Source organism: Gorilla gorilla, chromosome 8 (genome assembly GCF_029281585.2).
Source record: "Gorilla gorilla gorilla isolate KB3781 chromosome 8, NHGRI_mGorGor1-v2.1_pri, whole genome shotgun sequence".
Lineage (NCBI taxonomy): Eukaryota > Metazoa > Chordata > Mammalia > Primates > Hominidae > Gorilla > Gorilla gorilla.
Window position 1 is genome coordinate 113,671,620 of NC_073232.2, and position 23,919 is coordinate 113,695,538.

At 39.0% G+C, this 23,919-nt stretch overlaps 1 protein-coding gene across 10 annotated transcripts in view; it reads left to right on the forward strand.

The window, feature by feature from the left end:
- BTRC (beta-transducin repeat containing E3 ubiquitin protein ligase) overlaps positions 1-23,919 on the forward strand; it is a 204,891-nt gene that overhangs the window by 52,117 nt on the left and 128,855 nt on the right. For 5 of the 10 annotated variants that reach the window (XM_019035292.4, XM_063709765.1, XM_019035293.3 and 2 more), the window contains exon 2: positions 23,807-23,914. The exons of 2 other annotated variants lie outside the window; for them this stretch is intronic. In XM_019035292.4, coding sequence (XP_018890837.1) covers positions 23,807-23,914 — 108 coding nt within the window. Of the gene's footprint in view, positions 1-894; positions 988-23,806; positions 23,915-23,919 lie in introns of all 10 variants that reach the window. 3 more of the 10 variants (XM_055352767.2, XM_055352768.2, XM_055352769.2) reach the window with 2 other exon arrangements.

Sequence of the window (23,919 nt, forward strand, 5' to 3'; positions counted from 1 at the left end):
TTTTGAGACGGAGTCTCACTCTTTCACCCAGGCTGGAGTGCAATGGTGTGATCTTGGCTCACTGCACCTCCACCTCCAGGGTTCAAGTGATTCTCCTGCCTCAGCCTCCCAAGTAGCTGGAGTTACAGGCATGTGCCATCACAGCTAGCTAATTTTTGTGTTTTTAATATAGACAGGGTTTTGCCATGTTAGCCAGGCTGGTCTTGAACTCCTGACCTCAGGCGATCCACCCACCTCAGCCTCGCAAAGTGCTGGGATTACAGGCGTGAGCCACCGTGCCCGGCCTCAGCTTTCTTATGACTGTTTTTATGACACAGCTTCTTTAAGCTTTTTACTTTTAATTTATTGGTATACATTAATAGATAATTATGTCTGGTTTTTAAATTAATCATCTGTCCTGATCATCTGTCCTTCTTTGTTTATACTTGCACTGTCCAATAGAAATGTTTACCACAGATGCCAACCAAGTATATACTTTTAAATTTTCTTGTAGCCACATTGAAAATGTAAAATGAAGCTGGGCAAGGTGGCTCATGCTTGTAATCCCAGCGTTTTAGGAGGCCGAGGTGGGAGGATCAGTTGAGGCCAGGAGTATGAGACCTGCCTGGGTAATATAGCAAGAACTTGTCTGTACCAAAAAAAAAAAAAAAAAAAAATTAGGCGTAGTGGTATACACCTGTAGTCCCATCTACTTGGAAGGCTGAGGCAGGAGGATCTCTTGAGCTTAGGAGTTTGAGGTTCCAGGGAGCTGTGATCATACCACTGCACTCCATCCTGGTTGACAATGAGACCATGTCTCTTACAAAAAAGTGAAAAGAAAGTTGAAATTTTCATAATGTATTTTATTTAACACACTGTAATTTTTTATTTTTGTTTTTATTTCTTTGGAAACAGTCTCGCTTTGTTGCCCAGGCTGGAGTGAAGTGGCGTGATCTTGGCTCACTGCAAACTCCGCCTCTGGCTTCAAGTGATTCTCGTGGACTACAGGTATGCGCCACTACACCTGGCTAATTTCTGTATTTTTAGTAGAGATGGGGTTTTGCCATGTTGCCCAAGCTGGTCTTGAACTCCCGAGCTCAGGCAATCCGCCCACCTTGGCCTCCCAAAGTGCAAGATGACAGGCCTGAGCCACTGTGCCCAGCCTAACACAGTGTAGTTTAAACATTAATTTTTTTCTTTTTCTTTTTTCTTTTTTTTTTTTTGTGAAACAGAGTCTCGTTCTGTCGCCAGGCTGGAGTGCAGTGGCGCAATCTCGGCTCATTGCAACCTCCACCTCCCAGGTTCAAGCAATTTTCCTGCCTCAGCCTCCCAAGAAGCTGGGACTACAGGTGCGCACCACCACGCCCAGCTAATTTTTTGTATTTTTAGTAGAGACAGGGTTTTACCATGTTGGCCAGGATAGCCTCAATCTCTTGACCTCGTGATCTGCCCACCTCGGCCTCCCAAAGTGCTGGGATTACAGGCATGAGCCACTGCGCCTGGCCTAAACATTATTTCAAAATATAATTAATATAGAATTATGAATTAGATATTTCACTTTTTTGTATTAAGTTTTTAAAAATCAATGGGTATTTTAAAGTTGTAACATATTTCAATTTGGACTAGCCACCATTCAAGTGCTCAGTAGCCGTATGTGACTAGTGGTTATTGTATTGGAGAGTATGTTTAGACCATACATTTAGTGTAGTGATCAGTATGGTTAAATTTAAATTGATCATTTTGCTATTTGTTTGTTTTTTCCCATCTGTTCTTTTTCTTCTTTTTTTTAAAATTTATTTTCTTTTTCTGAGACAGGGTCTCACTCTGTCACCCAGGCTGAAATGCAGTGGAGTGATCTCTGTTCACTGCAGCCTTGCCCTCCCAGCCTCAAGTGATCCTCTCATCTCAGCCTCCTGAGTAGCTGGGACTATAGGCATGCACCACTATGCCTGGCTAATTTTTGTATTTTTTACAGAGACAGAGTTTTGCCATGTTGCCCAGGCTGGTCTCCAACTCATGGACGCAAGCGATCTGCCACCTGGGCCTCCCAAAGTGTTAGAATTACAGTTATGAGTCACTGGGCCTGGCCCTTTTTGCCTTTAAAAAAATTTTCCTGCTTTCTTTTGGATTTATTTTTTGTTACTATTTAAGTATTCCATTTTATGCCTTCTATTGGCTTACTAGGTACCTTTGTTTTGTTTTAATGGTTGCTTTAGAGGTGACAATTTGCATGTTAAAATATTGAGGTTGGCCGGGCACAGTGGCCCACCCCTGTAATCCCAGCACTTTGGGAGGCTGAGGCAGGTGGATCATCTGAGGTCAGGAGTTCGAGACCAGCCTAGCCAACAGGGTGAAACCCTGACTCTACTAAAAATACAAAAAAATTAGCCGGGCGTGGTGGTGGGTGCATGAAAGCCCAGCTATTTGGGAGGCTGAGGCAGGGCAATCGCTTGAACCGGGGAGACGGAGGTTGCAGTGAACCAAGATTGTGCCACTGCACTCCAGCCTGGGCGACAAGAGCAAAACTCCATCTCAAAACAAAAACACAAAAACAAAAAAAAACCACACAAAACATTGAGGTAAAGTTCACATAATATAAAATTAACCATTTTAAAGTGAACAATTCTGTGTAGTTTAGCAGCTACTACCTCTATGTAGTCGAAAGACATTTACATCATTCCAAGTGAAAGCTTTTATCCAGTAAGCAGTTTCTTTCTATTCCCTTCCTTCAGCCCTTGGCAATCACCAATCTGCATTCTGCCCATATGAATTTATCTATTCTGGACATTTCATATAAATGGAAGCATACAATATGTGACTTTTTGTGTATGACTTCTTTCACTTACCATATTTTTGAGGTTTAGTCATGTTGTAGCATATATTAGTAGTTTATTTTTATGGCTGAATAATATTCCATTGTATGTACATACAGTCATGTGTCACTTGATGGGGATACATTCTGAGAAATGTGCCATTAGGTGAGTTCAACATTGTGTGAACATCATCTAGTGTATTTACACAAACCTAGGTAGTATAGCCTACTATACACCTGGGCTATATGTTATAGCTTGTTGCTCCCAGGCTACCTGGACAGCATGTTACTGTACTGAATATTGTAGGCAGTTGTTACACAATAAGGAGTATTTGTGTATCTAAACATACTTAGACATAGAAAAGATGTAGTTAAAATGTTGGTATTATCATCTGTGGGACCACCATGGTATATGCAATTCATTGTTGACTAAAAATGTCATTGTGCAGTGCGTGAGTTACCAGAATTTGTTTATCTGTTTATTCGTTGATAAGTATTTTTGGGCTGTTTTCAACCTTTTGCCAATTTTGAATAATGCTACTATGAACATGTGTATACATTTATTTGTTTACCTGTTTTTAATTCTTTGGATATATACCTAGAAGTAGGTATATACCAAAATTGCTATGGTAGTTCTGTGTTTTATTTTTTGAGACACTGCCAAATTGTTTCCCATGGTTACTGAACTATTTTATATTCCCACCAGCAATGTATGAAGGTTCCAGTTTCTCCACATCCTTGTCAGCACTTGTTATTTTCTGTTGTGGGTTTTCTTGTTTTAATTGTAACTTCAAAAGCTTTTGAGACTGGACAGGAGTTTACCGATAAAGCTTCTTCTAGTACATCTGGATTTCCTGGTATGCTTCTCTCCTAATATATCTGGATGGCTGCTTTTTAGCTTTCTTTAGTTCTTTTTTTAAACTTACCATACTAGTGGGTGTGAAGGGTACATTATTGTGGTTTTGATTTTCATTTTCCCAATGACCACTGATGTCAAGAAGAGTACCCTGGCTGCGCAGGGTGGCTCACACCTGTAATTCCAGCACTTTTGGAGGCCAAGGTGGGCGGATCATGAGGTCAGGAGTTGGAGACCAGCCTGGCCAACATGGTGAAACCCCATCTCTACTAAAAATACAAATATTAGCCAGGCACGATGATGCGTGCCTGTAATCCCAGCTGCTTGGAGGCTGAGGCAGGAGAATTGCTTGAATCTGGGAGTCGGAGATTGTAGTGAGCCGAGATCATGCCACTGCACTCCAACCTGGGTGACAGAGCAAGACTCTGTCTTGGACAAAAAAAAGGAAGAGTACCCTTTTAATGTGCTGTTGAGAGTAGTATCTTTTCAGTTCTTTTGCCCATTTTTTAATTGAGTTGTCTTTTTTTTATTTTTTATTTTTTTGAGTTGTAAAAGTTGTAAAAGTATATTCTGGATAGTCAACTGTTCTTACAGATACGATTTACAAAACAATATGCATCTTTAACTTAACACAGCCTGGAAATATTTCACTTCACATATACTGTATTTTCAGTTTTCTACATTCCTATCCTTTGTGTTATTATTGTCATACGTTTTGTTTTCATGTATATTATGAACACTGTAACTTATTATTTTTGCTTAAATTGCTTACTTTTTAAAAAAATTTTAAATGAAACAATTTTTAAAATATTGACATATTTGTATTTCTGGCACTTTTTTTTTTTGAGACAGTGTCACTCTGTCGCCCAGGCTAGAGTGCATTGGGCAATCTCAGCTCACTGCAACCTCCGCCTCCTGGGTTCAAGCAGTTCTCCTGCTTCAGCCTCCTGAGTAGCTGGCATTGCAGGTGCAGGCCCCTACACCTGGCTATTTTGTTTTTTCAGTAGAGATGGGATTTCACCATGTTGGCCAGGCTGGTCTCGAACTCCTGACCTCAAGAAATCTACCTTCCTCGGCCTCCCAAAGTGCTGGGATTACAGGCATGAGCCACTGCACCTGGCCATTTCTGGCACTTTTTATAGTTTTGTATAGGTTGGTCTATTATCATTCTTCAGATACATTTGGAAATATGCATTTTCCAAATATATTTTCTGCTTCTGCCCATCCCTGTTCTCTAATTTTCTTTTGAGACACCAGATATACATGTGTTAGACCACTTACAATTTCCTGTAGGTCACTGAAGCTTTGTTCAGTTTGTTTCCTTAGTCTTTTTTCTCTTAGTGCTTTATTTTTGCTTCCTCGGGTTCACTGATCGTCTACAGAGTTTAAATGTGCTGCTAGTCCTATTTCATGAAATTATCATTTCAAACATTGTATTTTTCATTTTGGAACTTTTTATTTCATTCTTTTTTTATACCCTACATCACTATGTTCATGTTATTATAGCTGTTTTAATTTTTAGGTATGCTAATTTCATTGTCTCTGTCAGTTTTTTTTTTCTGGGTCTGCTTCCATTGACTGATAGTCCTCCTAGTTATAAATCATATTTTGTGCCTCTTGTCTTGTAATTTTAGATTTAGTTGTAGACATTGTGATATTACATTTTTGAATATTTGTATTTTTAAAATCTTTTTAAAAGGATGTTGAGTTTATTTTGGTGCTCTTAAGTTTTTTGCAGATCAACTTGATGCTCTTGTGGCTGATTTTAAGCTTTATTATGATAGTTTTAGTGTAGCTTTTATTCTAGTGTAGTTCATCCCAGCAACTGAGATGTGAGCTTTCTAAGGCTCCTAGTGAATGTCATAAGTATTCATTAGGCTTCTGAAATCTGACCAGTCAGAACAGAAATGTGCCCCAGGTCTGTGTAGTTTCTAGTTGCTGAGCTTATAGTTCTGTTGTAGTTTTTTGCCTAGTGTTGTGGAATTTCACTGTATGCATACAGGACTTAGTATTCAGGAACTGAGTCAGGGGTGTCCTATTCAGGTATATGGAACCTTTTTCTACATAATTCATTCTTCAGTATTCTGCCTCACTAGTTCTTTTTAGCCTTCATGTATTTTGTTTCCTCAAGTAAGTGGTCCCATTGTACTCTGTTTGAGTTCCCCTTTCTTGTGCAGCAGCCTGGACAGTACCTTCAGGTAGAAGACTAGGATAATTTTAAGGGTCACCTTATTTGTTTCCTGTCATTCAGGGATTACATTCTGGCATTGTTTGTTGTTCATTGTCTTGAAATATATGTTTCACATATTTTGTTCAGTTTCTTGATGGTAGGAAGATAAGTTTGATACCAGTTATTGCCTTATGGTAGAATCTAAAGTCTAGTGCTTGTTTTTACTTTACAGTTTAATTTTATTTAAACTTAATGTACTAGAAGTCCTCATATTACGTATTTCTAATGTGCATAAATTTCAGTTAGCACAGTTTAGTTAAGTGACACTAGTCACCCAACACCATGGTTCCAATTTCCGTTACCATAGTATATTAACTATGAGTAACTATGTAAAGTACAAACTTCATTGCTAGTACTCCAGTCCACACACGACTATGTGAAAAACAGATACACACTAGTCTATTTACTTCAAGGTCTGTTGGCGATTAAGTTTATATACAGACAATAAAGTGTCTAGTTGTATTGTCTTTCCCAATGTTAAGCCCACATGATATTTTATAGAAATAGATAATCAAAAGTGGAAATTGGCCAACAGATATGAAGCAAAGTAACAAAAAATGATAACCCTTTCATTGAAATTTGAGAGAAATGTAAATGAAGTTATAGAAGAAATAGTTGACCATAGGAAAATTGACACTGTCACCATTTGATAGACTCTAGATATGCAGCCAGAGGAACTTATTGAAGGTGAACTTATTAACATAAATGAGGGAAGTGGTTTTTTTTGTTTGTTTGTTTTTTGTTTGTTTTTGAGATGGAGTCTTGCTCTGTCACCCAGGCTAGAGTGCAGTGGTGCAATCTCGGCTCACTGCAACCTCTGCCTCCTGGGTTCAGGCAATTCTCCTGCCTCAGCCTCCTGAGTAGCTGGGATTATAGGCGCCCACCACCACGCCTGGCTAATTTTTGTTTTGTTTTGTTTTTTTGACAGAGTCTCGCTCTGTTGCCCAGGCTGGAGTGCAGTGGCGCAATCTCGGCTCACTGCAGGCTCCGCCTCCCGGGTTTACACCATTCTCCTGGCTCAGCCTCCCGAGTAGCTGGGACTACAGGCACCTGCCACCAGGCCTGGCTAATTTTTGTATTTTTAGTAGAGATGGGGTTTCACCATCTTGGCCAGGCTGGTCTCGAACACCTGGCCTCAGGTGATCCACCCGCCTTGGCCTCCCAAAGTACTGGGAATACAGGTGTGAGCCACTGCGCCCGGCTTGCGGGAAGTGGTTTTGATGCAAAAGATGAAGATGTCCCAGAGGAAATCTTTACATTAAAGGAAAAAGACTTTATATTAAAAGATCTTGAGATATTTCACAAAATTGAAAGTACAAAGGATAAAATGTTAGAATGTGATCTTGCTTTGTTTCTAATCTTCTCTTAAACCAATCTAATGAATTCTTAATTTCAACTTTCGTGTTTTTTTATATACAGGATTTTCATGTTATATATTTTAAATTTTAGATTCCAATTTTCTGGTGTAACTTTTTAATCTGTTTTGTTGAATATCTTAAATATAGTTATTTTAAAGTCTGTGATTACTTATCACATTGGGGGCTGTTGTTTTTAACTGTGTTAATATGTACATACCATAAAATTGACCATCTTAACCATTTTTAAGTGTACAATTCAGTAGTTTTAGCACATTCACATCATTGTGCAACCAGTCTTCAGAACTTTTTCCTCTTGCAAAACTGAAATTCTATACTCATTAAATAACAACTCCCCATTACCCATCACCTCTCAGCTCCTGGCAACCACCATCCTACTTTCTGAATTTGACTACTCTAGGTAACTCATATAAGTGGATTTATACAGTACAGGCATGCACTGTATAATGACATTTCAGTCAGTGATGGACTGTGTACACAATGGTGGTCCCTTGAGATTATAATGGAGCTGAAAAATTCCTATCGCCTAGTGACATTGTAGCCAATGTAACGTCATATAATGCAAGGCATTATTCAGGTGTTTGTGTTGATACTGGTGTAAATGAACCTGCTGCACTGCTAGTCATAAAAAAGTGTAGTACATACTATTATGTACAGTACATAATACTTGATAATAACTATGTTACTGGTTTATGTACTTACTGTACAGTATTTTTTATTGTTATTTTAGAGTGGGCTACTTCTACTTATTAAAAAAAATTAACTGTAAAACAGCGTTAGGCAGGTCCTTCAGGAGGTGTTCCAGAAAAAGGCATTGATGTCATAGGAGATGACAGGTCCGTAGATGTTAATTGCTCCCAAAGACCTTCCAGTGCCATAAGCTATGAAGGTAGAAGACAGTGATATTGATGATCCTTATTCTCTGTGGGCCTAGGCTAATGTAGTGTGTTTGTTCATGTGTTGGTTTTCAACAAAGATGTTTAAATAATATATATAATATATATTTTTTAAATAGGAAACAACTTATAAAGATGTAAGGAAAAATATTTTTGTACTGCTGTACAATATGTTTGTGTTTTGAGCTAAATGTTATTACAAAAGAGTCAAAAAGTTTTTAAAAATTAAAAAAAATTATAGAGTGAAAAAGTCACAGTAAGCTAAGTTTATTACTAAAGAGACAAAAGTATGTTTTAATAAATTTAGTCTAGCCTAAGTGCACAGAGTTTATTGGCCATCTTAACCATTATAAAGTCTATAGTAGTGTACAACAATGTCCTAGGCCTTCACGTTTATTGACCATTCATTCAGTGACTCACCCAGAGCAACTTGCAATCCTGCAACCTCCATTCATGGTTAAGTGCCCTATATAGGTGTACCATTTTTTATCTTTTTGTCTTTTTTTTTGAGACAAGGTCTTCTGTTGCCTGGGCTGGAGTGCAGTGGTGAGATCTCGGCTTACTTCAGCCTCCACATTCCAGGCTCAAATGATTCTCCTTCTGCAGTCTCCCAAGTAGCTGGGACTACAGGCATGTGCCACCATGCCTGGCTAATTTAAGTATTTTTTGTAGAGATGGGGTTTCACCGTGTTGCCCAGGCTGGTCTTGAACTCCTGGACTCAAGGGATCTGCCCACCTCAGCCTCCCAAAGCCACCACACCCAGCCACCATTTTTATTTTATTTTATTTTATTTTATTTATTTATTTTTTATTTTTTTATTTTATTTTATTTTATTTTGAGACAGAGTTTCACTCTTGTTGCCCAGGCTGGAGTGCAATGGCGTGATCTCAGCTCACTGCAGCCTCTGCCTCCTGAGTTCAACGATTCTCCTGCCTCAACCTTCCGAGTAGCTGGGATTACAGGCATGCGCCACCATGCCTCACTAATTTTGTATTTTTAGTAGCGACAGGGTTTCATCATGTTGGCCAGTCTGGTCTGGGACTCCTGACCTCAGGCGATCTGCCCGCCTCAGCCTCCCAAAGTGCTGGGATTACAGGCATGAGCCACTGCGCCTGGCCCTTTTAATCTTTTATACTGTATTTTTACTGTACTTTTTCTGTTTAGGTACACAAATACTTTCCACTATATTGCAGTTGCCTACAGTATTCGGTACAGTAACATGCTGTCCCTGCTTGTAGCACAGGAGCAATATGCTCTACCTATAGTCTAGGCATGTGGTAGATTATACCTTCTAGATTTGTGTAAGTACACTGCGATCACACAGCCGAGAAATCACCTAGTGATGCATTTCTCAGAATGTATCCGCTTTGTTAAGTGTCACATGACTGTATTTGTCTTTTTGTGACTGGCTTGTTTCACTCAGCATAATGTCCTCAAGGTTCATCCATGTTGCAGCATGTGTCAGATTTTCCACCCTTTATTAGGCTGAATAATATTCCATTGTATGCATATACTAGATTTTAGTTATCTACCCATCTGTTGATGGCCATTTGAATCTGTCTACTTTATTGTTTGCCTTTTCCCCTGGTTTTTGTTTGTTTTTTAATTTGGCCATTTGATCCCTTTGCTTTGAATGCTTCGTAATTATTCATTGAGAGCTAGATATTTTTTAATGAAAATGTTAAAGACTCTGAAATCATTCTTCACAGGGTGTTGAATATTCTTTTCACAGACATATCCCTTTGGTTCAGTTGAGGCATCTCTGTTTTTGGTGCCCTTCATTGTTCTGGTTCATGTGACTCTTCCATGGTGTCAATTGAAAGCCTGAGTTGTTGTTGTTGTTGTTGTTGTTGTTGTTGTTGTTGTTGTTGTTGTTGTTTTTTACCAGGGTACCTTGTCCTATATGCACCCTATACTCCAATCTTTGGCTCCACAGCATCATGAGACTGCTGAAATACACTTCAGACTTAGTTTTTCAGCATCTTACTCTCTGTGTGTAAAATTTAGGAGTCAGGAAATGCCGTAGGGGAAAAATTATACCCAGAATATCAGGTTAACCATAATGCATTTCCCTTCTGCCTAGGATCTTTGCCCCTAAAGTTTTGGCTGTATTAGTTGTTCTCTCTCTCATGCCTTCCATTTTCTATATTTTATTTAGCTTCTATAATTTTCTGCATGAAATTTAGTCTGATAATAATTACTACATTATGACCAAAAGCAAAATCCCAGTATGTATTTTTATTAATTTATATTCCATGTTTTATTTTTAAACATTCTCAAACTACAGAAGAGTTGTAAGTAAAATGCAAATTATGTTTTTTTTTCATAAACCACTTGAAAATAAGGTTCTGACATGATGTCCCATCACCTCTGAATTCTCTGTATTTCCTGCAAACCAGAACATTCTCCCATATAACCCAATAACAACCATCAGAATTAAGGAAATTATTATTGGCATATTATTTTGTCATCTAATCCACAGACCCCATTCAAGTTTCTCTAGTAATCTCAATCAATGTGCTTTATATAATAGCATAAAGATCTAGTTCAGGATCACATGATACATTTAGTAGTCATACCTCTTTAGTCTCGTTTACTCTGGAACAGTTCTTCAGTCTTTCCTTGGCTTTCATAACATTGACATTTTTGAGGATTACACGCCAGTATCTTGCAGAACATTTTTCAAATTGGGTTTTTCTGATGTATTCTCATGATTAGATCCAAATTAGGTATCTTCAACAGGAATATCACAGAGGTGATGTTGTGTTTTTATTGAATAGTATCAGGTGACACATAATGTGAATTTCTTCCAATATTGGTGATATTAATGTTGATTACTTGATTAAGATATCAGGGTTTTTTTCCCACTATAGAATTAACTTTATACTTTTCCAATTAAAATGAAGTAGTATTTTGTGGGGAGGTATTTTGAGACTATTTAAGTATCCTCCTCCTTATCAAACTTACAGTTTATATTTTGTTTCATTTTATTTTATTTCATTTTAGAGATAGGGTCTTGTTCTTTCACTCAGGGTGGAGTGCAGTGGCGTGATCCTCATTGTAACTCCTGGGCTCAAGTGATCTTCCTGCCTCAGTCTCCCAAGTAGCTGGAACTACAGATGCGTGTCACCATGCCTTCTTTTTTTCCCCTTAATTCTTTTTGTAGAGGCAGGATCTCAAAACGTTGCTCTGACTGGTCTCTAATTCTTGGCCTCAGGCAATCTGCTGGGTTACAGGTGTGACCCACCACGCTTGTCCCCAGTTTATTTTTTATATCATTAATGGAGTCATAGATTTCAACTTTATTCAGTGGCTTATTTTGTTAGTTATCTATTATTACATAACAAATTACCTCAAATTGAGTGGCTTATAATAACACATACATTTAGGCTGGGCACAGTGGCTCACACCAGTAATCCCAGCACTTTGAGAGGCCAAGGCAGGTGGGTCATTTGAGGCCAGGAGTTCAAGACCAGCCTGGCCAATATGGTGAAACCCCATCTCTACTAAAAATACAAAAAATTAGCTGGGTGTGGTGGCGGTTGCCTGTAGTCCCAGCTACTCAGGAGGCTGAGGCAGGAGAATCGCTTGAACCTGAGAGGCGGAGGTTGCAGTGAGCCAATATTGTGCCACTGCACTCCAGCCTGGGTGACAGAGCAAGACTCTGTCTCAAAAAAACACAAAAACACAGACATTTATATTTTTTTTGGGGGGGGGGGATTTACAAGTGAGTTGTATTTAAACTTTAAATGGCGAATAGTTATTACAATATTAAATTTTTCAAAAATATGTAGAAAAATGAATACTTAATACTCATTTTCAATAAATTTTTATGAGCTCCAATATTTCAGAGTGCCACCTCCCAAACTGACAGCATGATATACCTTGGCAATAGTTTAGACCTCTTCTAGAATTTTCTCACATCTGCTTTTTTTTGCCAAACATATATATGTTTATATTTTTTCTCCTTGGCTGTATTGCTGTATAATTGGCAAACAAAAATTATTATTATTATTATTATTTTTTATTCTGGGGTACATGTGCAGGATGTGCAGGTTTGGTACGTAGGTAAACATGCCACGGTGTTTTGTTGCACCTGTCAACCCATCACCTAGGTATCAAGCCCAGCATGCGTCAGCTCTTTTCCCTAATGCTCTCCCCCGACCCGCCCTCCTGGCAAACAAAAATTACATTTAAGGTGTACAACATGATGTTTTCATATACATACTCATTGTAAAATGCTTGTCTCAATCAAGCTAATTAACATATCTGTAACCTAGCATACATGTAACATCTCACAGTTTCTTTTCTTTCTTTCTTTTTTTTTTTTTTTTGATACAGAGTCTCACTCTGTCACCCAGGCTGGAGTGCAGTGGCACGATCTTGGCTCACTGCAACCTCTGCCTCCCAGGTTCTGGCAATTCTCCTGCCTCAGCCTCTGGAGTAGCTGGAATTACAGGCACACACCACCATGCCTGGCTAATTTTTATATTTTTAGTAGGGGCAGGGTTTCACCATGTTGACCAGGCTGGTCTCGAACTCCTGACCTCAGGTGATCCACCCACGTCGGCCTCCCAAAGTGCTGGGATTACAGGTGTGAACCACTGCGTCTGGCCAGTACCTCACAGTTTCTTTCAATCAGGAGTCTGGGCACAGCTGACCTGGGCCTTCTGCTTTAGAATCTCTCTCACAAGGCCATAATCAAGGTGGTGTCTAGGGCTGAGGTCTCATTTGAAGGTTTTATTTCGAGAAAAAGCCACTTCCATGCTTACTGTCGTTGGTGGTGGTGGAATTCTTTTCTTCAAGGGCTGTTGGACTGAGCCTCAATTCTTAGTTGTTTGTTGACTGGGTCACCGCCAGGTCTGTGCCATGGGGACATCTGCAGTATGACTGCTTGTTTCATCAAAGCATGCAAGCCAAGAAGGCAATAGAGTCTGTTAGCAAGATGGAAGTTGCAGTCTTAACCTAATTAGGAAAATGGCATCACATCACCTTTACCAAGGGCATGCATACCAAGCGGTGGGAAACATCGGGGGGCATGTTAGAGTTTGCCTGCTACTGTTATCCATTATTATCATTATTTAGTTTGATATTCTAATTTTCTCAAATGTAGCCTGCCTCAGTCTTTCACTGTGGCCCCTGTATTATTTTGACATGTCTCTGTCATTCATTGAGCACCTCAAGAAGATATTCCAAGCTCCTCTTAAACTTTGCTGTCCAAGCCCTCGCATTGTTCTAAGGAGCTCTGGTTCCTTTTAGTGGAAAGTGATATTTTGAATCATTAAATGTGTTTGTTGCTATTAGGTTGCTCCTAGGCCCTCTCAGTTGGTAGTCAGTCTGTGTGTGTCTGTGGGTATATGTGTACATATATATATATATATCATGAATATATTATTTACCTAGGAATTTCTCGGTGTAATACATTGTAAGCTTTCAGCTTACAACATCCTCAATTCTAGTTCAGCAATGTAATATTCATTCTAGTTTTCTTTCTTTCTGTACTTGTAACTTGTTTTTCTGATTATGAGAAACCTAGCTCTTATTATCCTTTGTATTTGATCTGCCACCTTTATTTGATCAATCTTCCTGTATAATCCATCTCCTGTTGCTGACATATCTCTCGCTCCATTTCTCACCCCATACTTCATATGCATGCCTTCCTCACCCTTTTGGGATCTGACAGCTTGCACTTGGCTGCCCCTTCCACCCTCCTCACTCCACTGGGTCCGAAACTCACTGTTGGACCACTGCCTCTCCCTCTCTTAATGCATGCCTTCTTCTGCCGACATGGGCAACCCTCACTGCCATCCCCCCACCCTCCACTGCCCTGTGTGGATGTGGACATCCTCATCATTCTGCTCACTGCTGTTACAGTTCCTATGTGGTAGCCTTCCTTGTTCCATTAGGGCTCTATCACCTCATGCTGGGTCCCCCTCCCAGCAGATTTTTTCCTATCACTCTGCTTAGTCCCTGAAACTCTGTGCCCCGTCCTTTTCCCTCTCGGGAATACCCTTTTCCTACTACTTGGACTCCAAAAGCCTGTTTTGGGCCACTGTAGTCAACTCTCTGCCACTTAGCTTGATGCCTCCTTTGCCTGTACTCACCTAATGGCTATTGAACTGTTCAGATAGGAAAGGAGAAGAGGGAGAGGTATCAGTTAAATTTTATTTTTGAAAAACTCACTGGTATTTTTACAACAAATGCTTTTAACTTAGTTTGTTATTACTTACATAGAAGTCAGTTACTCCCACATCTCTGTAATCGCTACAGGTTTATACTCATATTTTCATGCCATATTTTTCTTACATACTAGATGGAGGTTTACTATCACATCAGATTCATGATTTCTGAACTTGATTACTCCCTGCACCCTCCAAACGAGTTTCAGTTTACCAGTGTCTGTCACTACCACTACTGTTCTTCTAGTCATTCAAGTTTGAAATGTTGAAGTTAATTCATTTTTCCTTATAATCAGTTATCCAGTCCTGTTGATCCTTCTTTTGATGTACGTTATCTTCTCCATGGCCATTACTTTAATGAATATAATAACCTCTTGGGTGCGATTTCTTTATTTAGTTTGTGTAGTCATTCCTGTGCCCCTAAACCATTTTGGCTTCCCATTTCTTAGTGAAGTAACTCCATGTTTAACTTTTAAAGTGCCATTTTAATGTAACACTATTCTAGATAGTCAGAATATCTAGTTTTGACTGCCATCTTTGCTGCTTACTAACTACTCATCAACGTGTAATTTATTTAACCTCCCTGGGTCTGTTTATTTTTATTTTTATTTTATTATACTTTAAGTTCTAGGGTACATGTGCACAACGTGCAGGTTTGTTACATATGTATACATGTGCCATGTTGGTGTGCTGCACCCATTAACTCGTCATTTACATTAGGTATATCTCCTAATGCTATCCCTCCCCCCTCCCCCCACCCCACAACAGGCCCTGGTGTGTGATGTTTCTCTTCCTGTGTCCAAGTGTTTTCATTGTTCAATTCCCACCAAGAGTGAGAACATGCGGTGTTTGGTTTTTTTGTCCTTGTGATAGTTTGCTGAGAATGATGGTTTCCAGCTTCATCCATGTCCCTACAAAGGGCATGAACTTATCCTTATGGCTGGCTACTATTCCATGGTGTATATGTGCCACATTTTCTTAATCCAGTCTATCATTGTTGGACATTTGGGTTGGTTCCAAGTCTTTGCTATTGTGAATAGTGCCACAATAAACATACGTGTGCATGTGTCTTTAGAGCAGCATGATTTATAATCCTCTGGGTATATACCCAGTAATGGGATGGCTGGGTCAAATGGTATTTCTAGTTCTAGATCCCTGAGGAATTGCCACAGTCTTCCACAATGGTTGAACTAGTTTACAGTCCCACCAACAGTGTAAAAGTGTTCCTCTTCTCCACATCCTCTCCAGCACCTGTTGTTTCCTGACTTTTTAATGATCACCATTCTAACTGGCGTGAGATGGTATCTCATTGTCGTTTTGATTTGCATTTGTCTGATGGCCAGTGATGATGAGCATTTTTTCATGTGTCTGTTGGCTGCATAAATGTCTTCTTTTGAGAAGTGTCTGTTCATATCCTTCGCCCACTTGTTGATGGGGTTGTTTGTTTTTTTCTTGTAAATTTGTTTTAGTTCTTTGTAGATTCTGGATATTAGCCCTTTGTCAGAGGAGTAGATTGCAAAAATTTTCTTCCATTCTGTAGGTTGCCTGTTCACTCTGATGGTAGTTTCTTTTGCTGTGCAGCTCTTTAGTTTAATTAGATCCCATTTGTCAATTTTGGCTTTTGTTGCCATTGCCTTTGGTGTTTTAGACATGAAGTCCTTGCCCATGCCTATGTCCTGAATGGTATTGCCTAGGTTTTCTTCTAGGGTTTTTATGGTTTTAGGTCTAAGATTTAAGTCTTTACTCCACCTTGAATTAATTTTTGTGTAAGGTGTAAGGAAGAGATCCAGTTTCAGCTTTCTATGTATGGCTAGCCAGTTTTCCCAGCACCATTTATTAAATAGGGAATCCTTTCCCCATTTCTTGTTTTTGTCAGGTTTGTCAAAGATCAGATAGTTGTAGATGTGTGGTATTATTTCTGAGGGCTCTGTTCTGTTCCATTTGTCTATATCTCTGTTTTGGTACCAGTACCATGCTGTTTTGGTTACTGTTGACTTGTAGTATAGTTTGAAGTCAGGTAGCATGATGCCTCCAGCTTTGTTCTTTTGGCTTAGGATTGACTTGGCAATGTGGGCTCTTTTTTGGTTCCATATGAACTTTAAAGTAGTTTTTTCCAATTCTGTGAAGAAAGTCATTGGTATTGATATTGATTCTTCCTATCCATGAGTTTTTTTAAATTAAGTTAAATTTTTTTTATTTTCCAGTTTTTCATAAAAATAGAGATGGGGTCTAGTTATGTTGACCAGGCTGGTCTTGAACTCCTGGTCTCAAGCAGTCCTCCCACCTTGGCCTCCCAAAGTGGTGGGATTATACACATGAGCCACCTTGCCTGACCCTCTCTGGGTCTTATTTACCTTACCAGTTTATTATACAGGTGAATGAATTGGGGAAGAGCTTGTTCCGCAATTCATTGCCAAACAATGAATTGTTAGACTGACAAAGCTAACTAACAAAGCTTGTTAGTTTGTTATACAGAGAATGTTATACAGATGCAGCTTGTTAGTTTGTTATACATATAGTAACAAGTGCTACAATAAAATTAAAGTCTGTGACTGAGCTTTTCTAAATATTTGAAAATTTACCTAAACTTATAGTAGCTGTTGTCTAATGCAATTTAGTACATTGTTAAATTTTTTCTTGTAGTTACTATTTGTTAGTAATTTATCTCCTTGAAATAGAGTGTAAACTACTTGAGTCTGTGGATTTGTGGAGACACATTTGAGTATTATTTCTGCCATTGTCATTTAGGCACTATAACTTCGCTGAACTTGAGTGTACTCTCTTGTTAAGGCAAAAGTACTAATAATTCTTTGACAAGAAGGTAATGCTTAAATGAAATAATGTACTTAAGGGATCTAGTACAATGCCTGGCAGACAGTTTATTCCCGGTAAACTTTACTTATCCTCTTTTTGTACTCCACCTGTGCCCACTTTGGTAATGAAAAAATAAATGGCTTCCCAGAACAGTTTGAAATGCAAGTGGCATTCACAGAAGCCTATTCCTGGTGATGATGCCATTTATATTTTTTTCTTTTGCACTTTGCAGCTTTTAGAATCCTTATTTTAGCCGGGCGAGGTGGCTCATGCCTGTAATCCCAGCACTTTGGGAGGCCAAGGCAGGTGGATCACCTGAGTTCAGGAGTTCGAGACCAGCCTGGCTAACATGGAGAAAGCCCGCCCGTCTCTACCAAAAATACAAAAATTAGTCAGGCGTGGTGGTGCATGCCGGCAGTCCCAGCTACTTGGAGGCTTAGTCAGGAAAATCACTTGAACCTGGGAGGCGGAGGTTGCAATGAGCCGAGATCATGGCATTGCACTCCAACCTGGGCAACAAAAGTAAAACTCCCGTCTCAAAGAAAAAAAAGAATCCTTGTTTTAGTTTTACCACAACCTTGTGCAATAAGGCTGGGCAGATATGATTATCCTATCTGACAGGTGGGAGTTTTGTTTTTGGAGTGAACTAAATTGGGATTCTTCAGAGGCAATCATTGGATTTGTAGGTAAAGTCTGAATGTGTTACATGATTATGGTATACTGCATTTCTCTGAATTTCTTAGTTGATATAGTAGTGAAAAGGGAATTCTTCTATTCCATGGCTTAAGGATACATAAACTCTCAGTACAGCAATCTTTTTATTGTTGATTATTATAGCTTCTATTACTCCTAGAAGTTGACCAACAGGGACCTTAATTTAGGAGATTTTGTCATTCAGCTTTCGTATAGTAAATGCTGAGGCTAGCCCTTTGCCTGCAGGGCTATCAGTGAAGAGGATCTGTGACATTACTCCAGACAGCCAAGTGTAGGGGGAAGAGTTGAGATTTTCAGTGTTCTCTGTGTAAATGAATTGTGCCATTGAACCTGATGGGCACTAGATACTATATTCTTCTTGAAGCACCGGAGGCCCTTCATTGCAATCTTGTTTTTTCAACTTTTATTTTAAAATTGGGGTATATGTGCAGGTTTGTTACAGAGATATACTGCATGATGCTGAGGTTTGGAGTCTGAGTGAATCTCACCCAGGTAGAGAGTGCAAAGTACCCATAGGTAGTTTTTTCAAGCTTTACCCCTTTTGTCCTCCCACCTTTTGTATTCCTCAGTGTCTGTTCCCTTCTTTATGTCCATGTGTACTCAAGGTTTTGTTCCTATGTATAAGTGAGAAAATGTGGCATTTGGTTTTCTGTTTCTGCATTAGTTCGCTTAGGATAATGGCTTCTAGCTGCATCCATGTTCTGCAGAGGACATGATTTCATTATTTTTTATGGCTACTTAGTATTCCATGGTATATGTGTACTGCATTTTCTTTATCCAGTCTTCCATTGATGGGTACCTGGGTTGATTCTGTGTCTTTACTATCGTATTGCAGCATTTCAATTTTTTTTCTGATTCAGGTAGTAGAAAACATGTTCAGTCTTATTTTTTTCTGTGCTGTGTATGCTTTTTAAAGGCTAGTGAAGTCATTCAGTTGGATAACAATAATTGTAATACATTGTTATACTCTTCAACTTTCTTTGATTTTGCAAAGGAGAGTCAATTGGGGTGAAGTTAGGTGGGAACTGAGCTGAAGAAACTAATATGTGCTGTGCAGGGCTGGATTTGTGTAGGATGCAGTCATTATCTGTTAACTTTGTCATAGCTTTTGAGACTGCATGTAAGGAGTAGGTGATTTGCAAGTTATTTAACAGTTAACAGAAGGTAAATATTTAAACAGGAGAATGCGTAGTTGCTGCTTAGTTTAGAACCTGCTTTTTTTTTTTTTTAATTAAAAAAAAAATGTTTTTTAGCCAGGCGTGGTGGTGCACGCCTGTAGTCCCAGCTACTGGGCAGGCTGAGGCAGAAGGATTGCTTAAGCCCAGGAGGTCAAGGGTGCAGTGAGCTGTGATCGTGCCACTGCACTCCAGCCTGGGCAAGAGAGTGAGACTCTGTCTCAATAAAAGGAAAGAAAGGGAAAAAAAATTAAGTATAGAAAGAAAATTTTAGGAATTTAAATATAATTTGCAAGGAAAAACAACAAAAACAGTCCAAACTTTCAGTAGAAAACTATGTGCTTTTCAGGTATTTTAAAGGTAATTTTAAAGGGCATTATTTATTAAATGTTGAAGGACAGAAAACGTCTTACATATTTGTCAGAAACTGACCAATCAGAATGGCCCTGAAATGTATAGAATTAATAAGGATAGTAACCAAAATGGCAGTCCTTTCCACTCTGTTCCTCATTGCCCAAATTTGCTATTTTCTCCTTCTTTTACGAAATGCTTCTAAATGTGAAGATAGAAGGGAAAGAGGTAGAGTAAAAGTTATAGCCCACTCCATTTATTTTGTAATATTTTTTCTCAGTGTTAAGTGGCATTTACCAGTATAGATAAGATTAATTGTTACAAAACAAACCAATTTGAAGATTAGTTTTTAAATTGAGCCATAATATATAAAATCTTATGGTAATGTGCAGATCTGACTATATTCAAGTGTAGTTTTCATACCCATACCAATTGTCTTGTAATAATCGGGAATGCATCCTCTGTGTGGTGTTTGCAAATTAATGCTATTTTGGAAATCACACTGGTATATCTAGTGGCTTTCCTGGGTGTATGTGGCTCATTATTGATTATAATTTTCTTTGGGAATTTTAGTTTAAGGGGATGGGGTAAGCACTTTCAAATTGTTTGTTGTTAGTAGTTTTGATGGAGGATAGGGATAAATGAATGAGGAAGAGTGTTAGAACAAGTAAGTAAACTCATAATTTATCAAGTACATACTACAAAAATAACGCAGATTTTTATGTAAAATGGAGGAGACAAATCATTCACAAGAGGAAAGCCTTAAAAACTTACCAAGGAGCATTCACAAAAATAAATATGTATATTTTAATTTTAAAAAGAGCCCCAAGTCTGTGAATGAAAGGGTTCTGGTTGGTTTCTAGACCCAGCTGTGCTTGCTGTATGTCATGCAGGTGGCTTTATATGGTTAAAAGTGTCGCCTGCTCTCTTGTGAAGGGAAGCAGGAGAAGCGACAAGCTACCTTCCAGTGCCTCCTCAATTTTGTTCCACTATTTCCTTTGTCCTTTTCCTGTGTTTTCATGCTCTATTTATTTACACCCACTTCTGACTTCTCTTTTTTTCAGATTCAATCTTTCCTTCCGAATGACTGTGAGATTTTTTTCTACCCAGCACGCACAGAAACTTAACCAATTGCATATGTACAGCACTTCCATTTCTTTTTTCTTTCTTTTTTTTTTTTTTTTTTTTTTTTTTTTTGAGACGGAGTCTTGTTCTGTCGCCAGGCTGGAGTGCAGTGGCACAATCTCAGCTCAGTGCAACCTCCGCCTTCCGGGTTCAAGCAATTCTCCTGCCTCAGCCTCCTGAGTAGCTGGGACTATAGGCATGCGCCACCATACCCAGCTAATTTTTGTATTTTTAGTAGAGATGGGGTTTCACCATGTTGGCCAGGATGGTCTTGATCTCTTGACCTTGTGTTCCACCCACCTCGGCCTCCCAAAGTGCTGGGATTACAGGCGTGAGCCACCATGCCCAGCCTGTGTACAGCATTTCTTATAACAATGAGTTACTTTTATGTTAAGGATTTTTTTTTTTTTGAGACGAGTCCCTTCCTTCCTTCCTTCTTCTCTTTCTTCTCTTACTTTCTTCTCTTTCTTCTTTCTTTTGACAGGGTCTTGCTTTGTTGCCCAGGCTGGTGTGCAGTGGCATGATCACCGCTCATTGCTGCCCTGATATCCCTGGCTCAAGCAGTCCTCCCATCTCAGCCTCCCCAGGTAGCTAGGACCACAGGCATGTGCCACCATGCCCATCTATTTTTTAAATTTTTTGTAGAGATGGGGTCTCCCACATTGCTGAGGCTGGTCTTGAACTTCTAGGCTCAAGGGATCCACCTGCCTCGCCCTCCCAAAGTGCTGGGATTATAGGATTGAGCCACCACATCTGGCTCCAGGACAGTGTCTACTACCAGAACAGCATTTAATAAGTATTTATTGAATAAATGATTAAAATATTAGCCTTAAGAAAATTTTAATATCATTTACTTAAAAAATTAGCAAAGCATTCTTAATACTTATAAAGAAGTAATATGAGTAGAATGTGATTCTCAACAGCAAGGAAGCTTTTTTTACCCTATTTTCTCCATTCTCTTTCTGTTGCCTTCTCCTTCCAATATGAGAATCTCTGCTATTAAGAACCGCTGGCAGAGACTGAAATTAGTATACATAATTCTAAGGAGATATTGATGTAAATGGTCGATATGGATTGGCAGGATGACAGAGAGAAGGAAATTGTAAGTTTAAAGACGTAGGGGTAAGATGAGTATTTGAACAAAATATCAAGGTAGGTAGTTAGCTAGAGTGCCAGGGCCAATTAGAAGATTAGAGAAGGTGAGTTGATGTTGGCAGTGGGGGAAATGTCAGATTGACAGAGTGCTTGGATTTCATACAGTAGATATAGGGAGCCCTCATGAATTATTGATGAGAGTGACATGATAACAAAGTGAAGACAATTATTTTTCTATTTAGCTGCTGTTTATAAAATGGATCGTAGCTTGAGGTGAGGAAACGTTGAAAACAGTGAACAAAGTTCAGAGATTGTTGAAGTAATTCAAAGCAGTTTAGCTGTTTTGCTTGGTATGTTATCTGGTGATGCCTTTAGCAGATACCCTTCTTTTGAAGCCCAATGTCCACTTTATGACTGAGGGATGGATGGAGGCAGGAGGAAGAATTCTGCACTAGAAAGCAACAGGCCAAGATTCTAGTCCCTACTTCCCTACTTTGTAAATTCATAATCATGGATACTTAATTTTTCCTGGGCATCAGTCACCTTACCTATAAAATGAGGTTAATGTATTAAGCGTAGTCCTATGGGTGGTAAATAAAATGAGGATAATGATCTAAAATCAGGGGATATACATAGATCTCCTTTGGATTTATTTGCAGCCCATTATCTATCTATCTTTATTTAGATAAGAGACGGGATCTTGCTGTGCTGCCCAGGCTGGATTTGAACTCCTGGGCTCAAGCGATCCACCCATCTCAGTCTTCTGAGTAGCTTGGACCACAGGCACAAACCCCTTGCATGGCTCTCATTGTCCATTTATCAATTTTAGATGGTGTAAACAGTGAATACCATATTTTGTTTCCCAATATTACTTTCTACAACTATATTGTTTTAAGGAGAAAAAAGCCTATGACAATATAAAATATTTCAAAGTCTGTAATTTTAAGGTTTAATGTTACCTGTATTGCCTACTATATTTTAAAATATGTATCCCTGTTTTTATATGTGCCATGATTAGGTATTTAGTTTTTTAGTTATTATTAGACTGTAATAGCACTCAAGTTGATGGATAAAACTTCATCCTGGGATACTTTTAGAGAAACATGAAGAATATAAAAATAGTTTTGAAAAGTATGGTTTCTTTCTTACAAAGCTATAGCTGCAATAATGCTAATGTCAGTTACTTAGAGCTACTAGAAATATGTAATTTCTACCTTTTTTGACTACTGAATATACCATATATATTATATATATGTACATTCTTAGGTATTTTTGTTTGTTTGTTTGTTTAGAAGGTTTTAATACCAACAGCTTTCTAGGTGTCTTCTTCTTCTTCCTCTTCCTCTTCCTCTCCCCTCCCCCCCTCCCCTCCCTCCCTTCCTCCTCCTCCTCCTCCTCCTTTTTCTTCTTCTTCTCTCTCTCTCTCCTTTCTCTCTCTTCTTTTCTCTCTCCTTTTTCTCTCTCTCTCCTTTCTCTCTCTCTGTGTCCCTGTCTCTTTATTGTTGTTTTCCCTTCTGTTTGGGTTGTTTCTTCTCCCCGCCTTATACCCCCCACCCCCCACAGACCCCAATCCATCTGGAAAGATGAAGAGGCAGCTGCTATGGTAACTGTGCATTTTGGTTAGTGAATAGCAGACTAACAAGATACATAAAACATACGCAAACTGTGCAGAGTTTGTTGCTGTCAAAGCCGTAGGGATACAATACTTTTTCTTTTCCTTCTAAAAAAAAAAAAAAAAACTCTCTTAACTGTGGTGTTTTGTTTTCTAATTTACCATTCCTAATATTGTAATGTTTCTGTGAACTCCTCCTCTTTCTGCTTAGTCTGCACAGTATTACACCCTGTGGTGAGTTTACGGGAGCTGAGTTGAGGTGCATAGAGGAAAATAATTGATCAACTGGATTAAGAAGTAGATTTCCTTTAGACTGATACATAGAAGAATAGGGACAAAATTTTTTTGACTAAATGTTTGGTTTTTTGAACGATAACTTCTTTTTTTACCTCCTTTCCTTTTGGCCACTGCTGCCCCTTTTGGGTTTCTCTCTGGGGTTAAAACCAGTAAGTAGTGTGTTTCTTAAAGATGTTTCTGTCATAAAGGTCAGCTGCAACTGGAATATTGCATTCAGCCAAGCCTTAAAAATTCCTGTAATCTGTGCCATCCTGTCTCATACTGTCCCATCTCATAGTTGTCCTCTCTCTGCAGTGCTCTATGCCCAGGTCTCTGTGGCTGGGCTGCTCCAGCCTGGCGGACAGCATGCCTTCGCTGCGATGCCTGTATAACCCAGGGACTGGCGCACTCACAGCTTTCCAGGTACT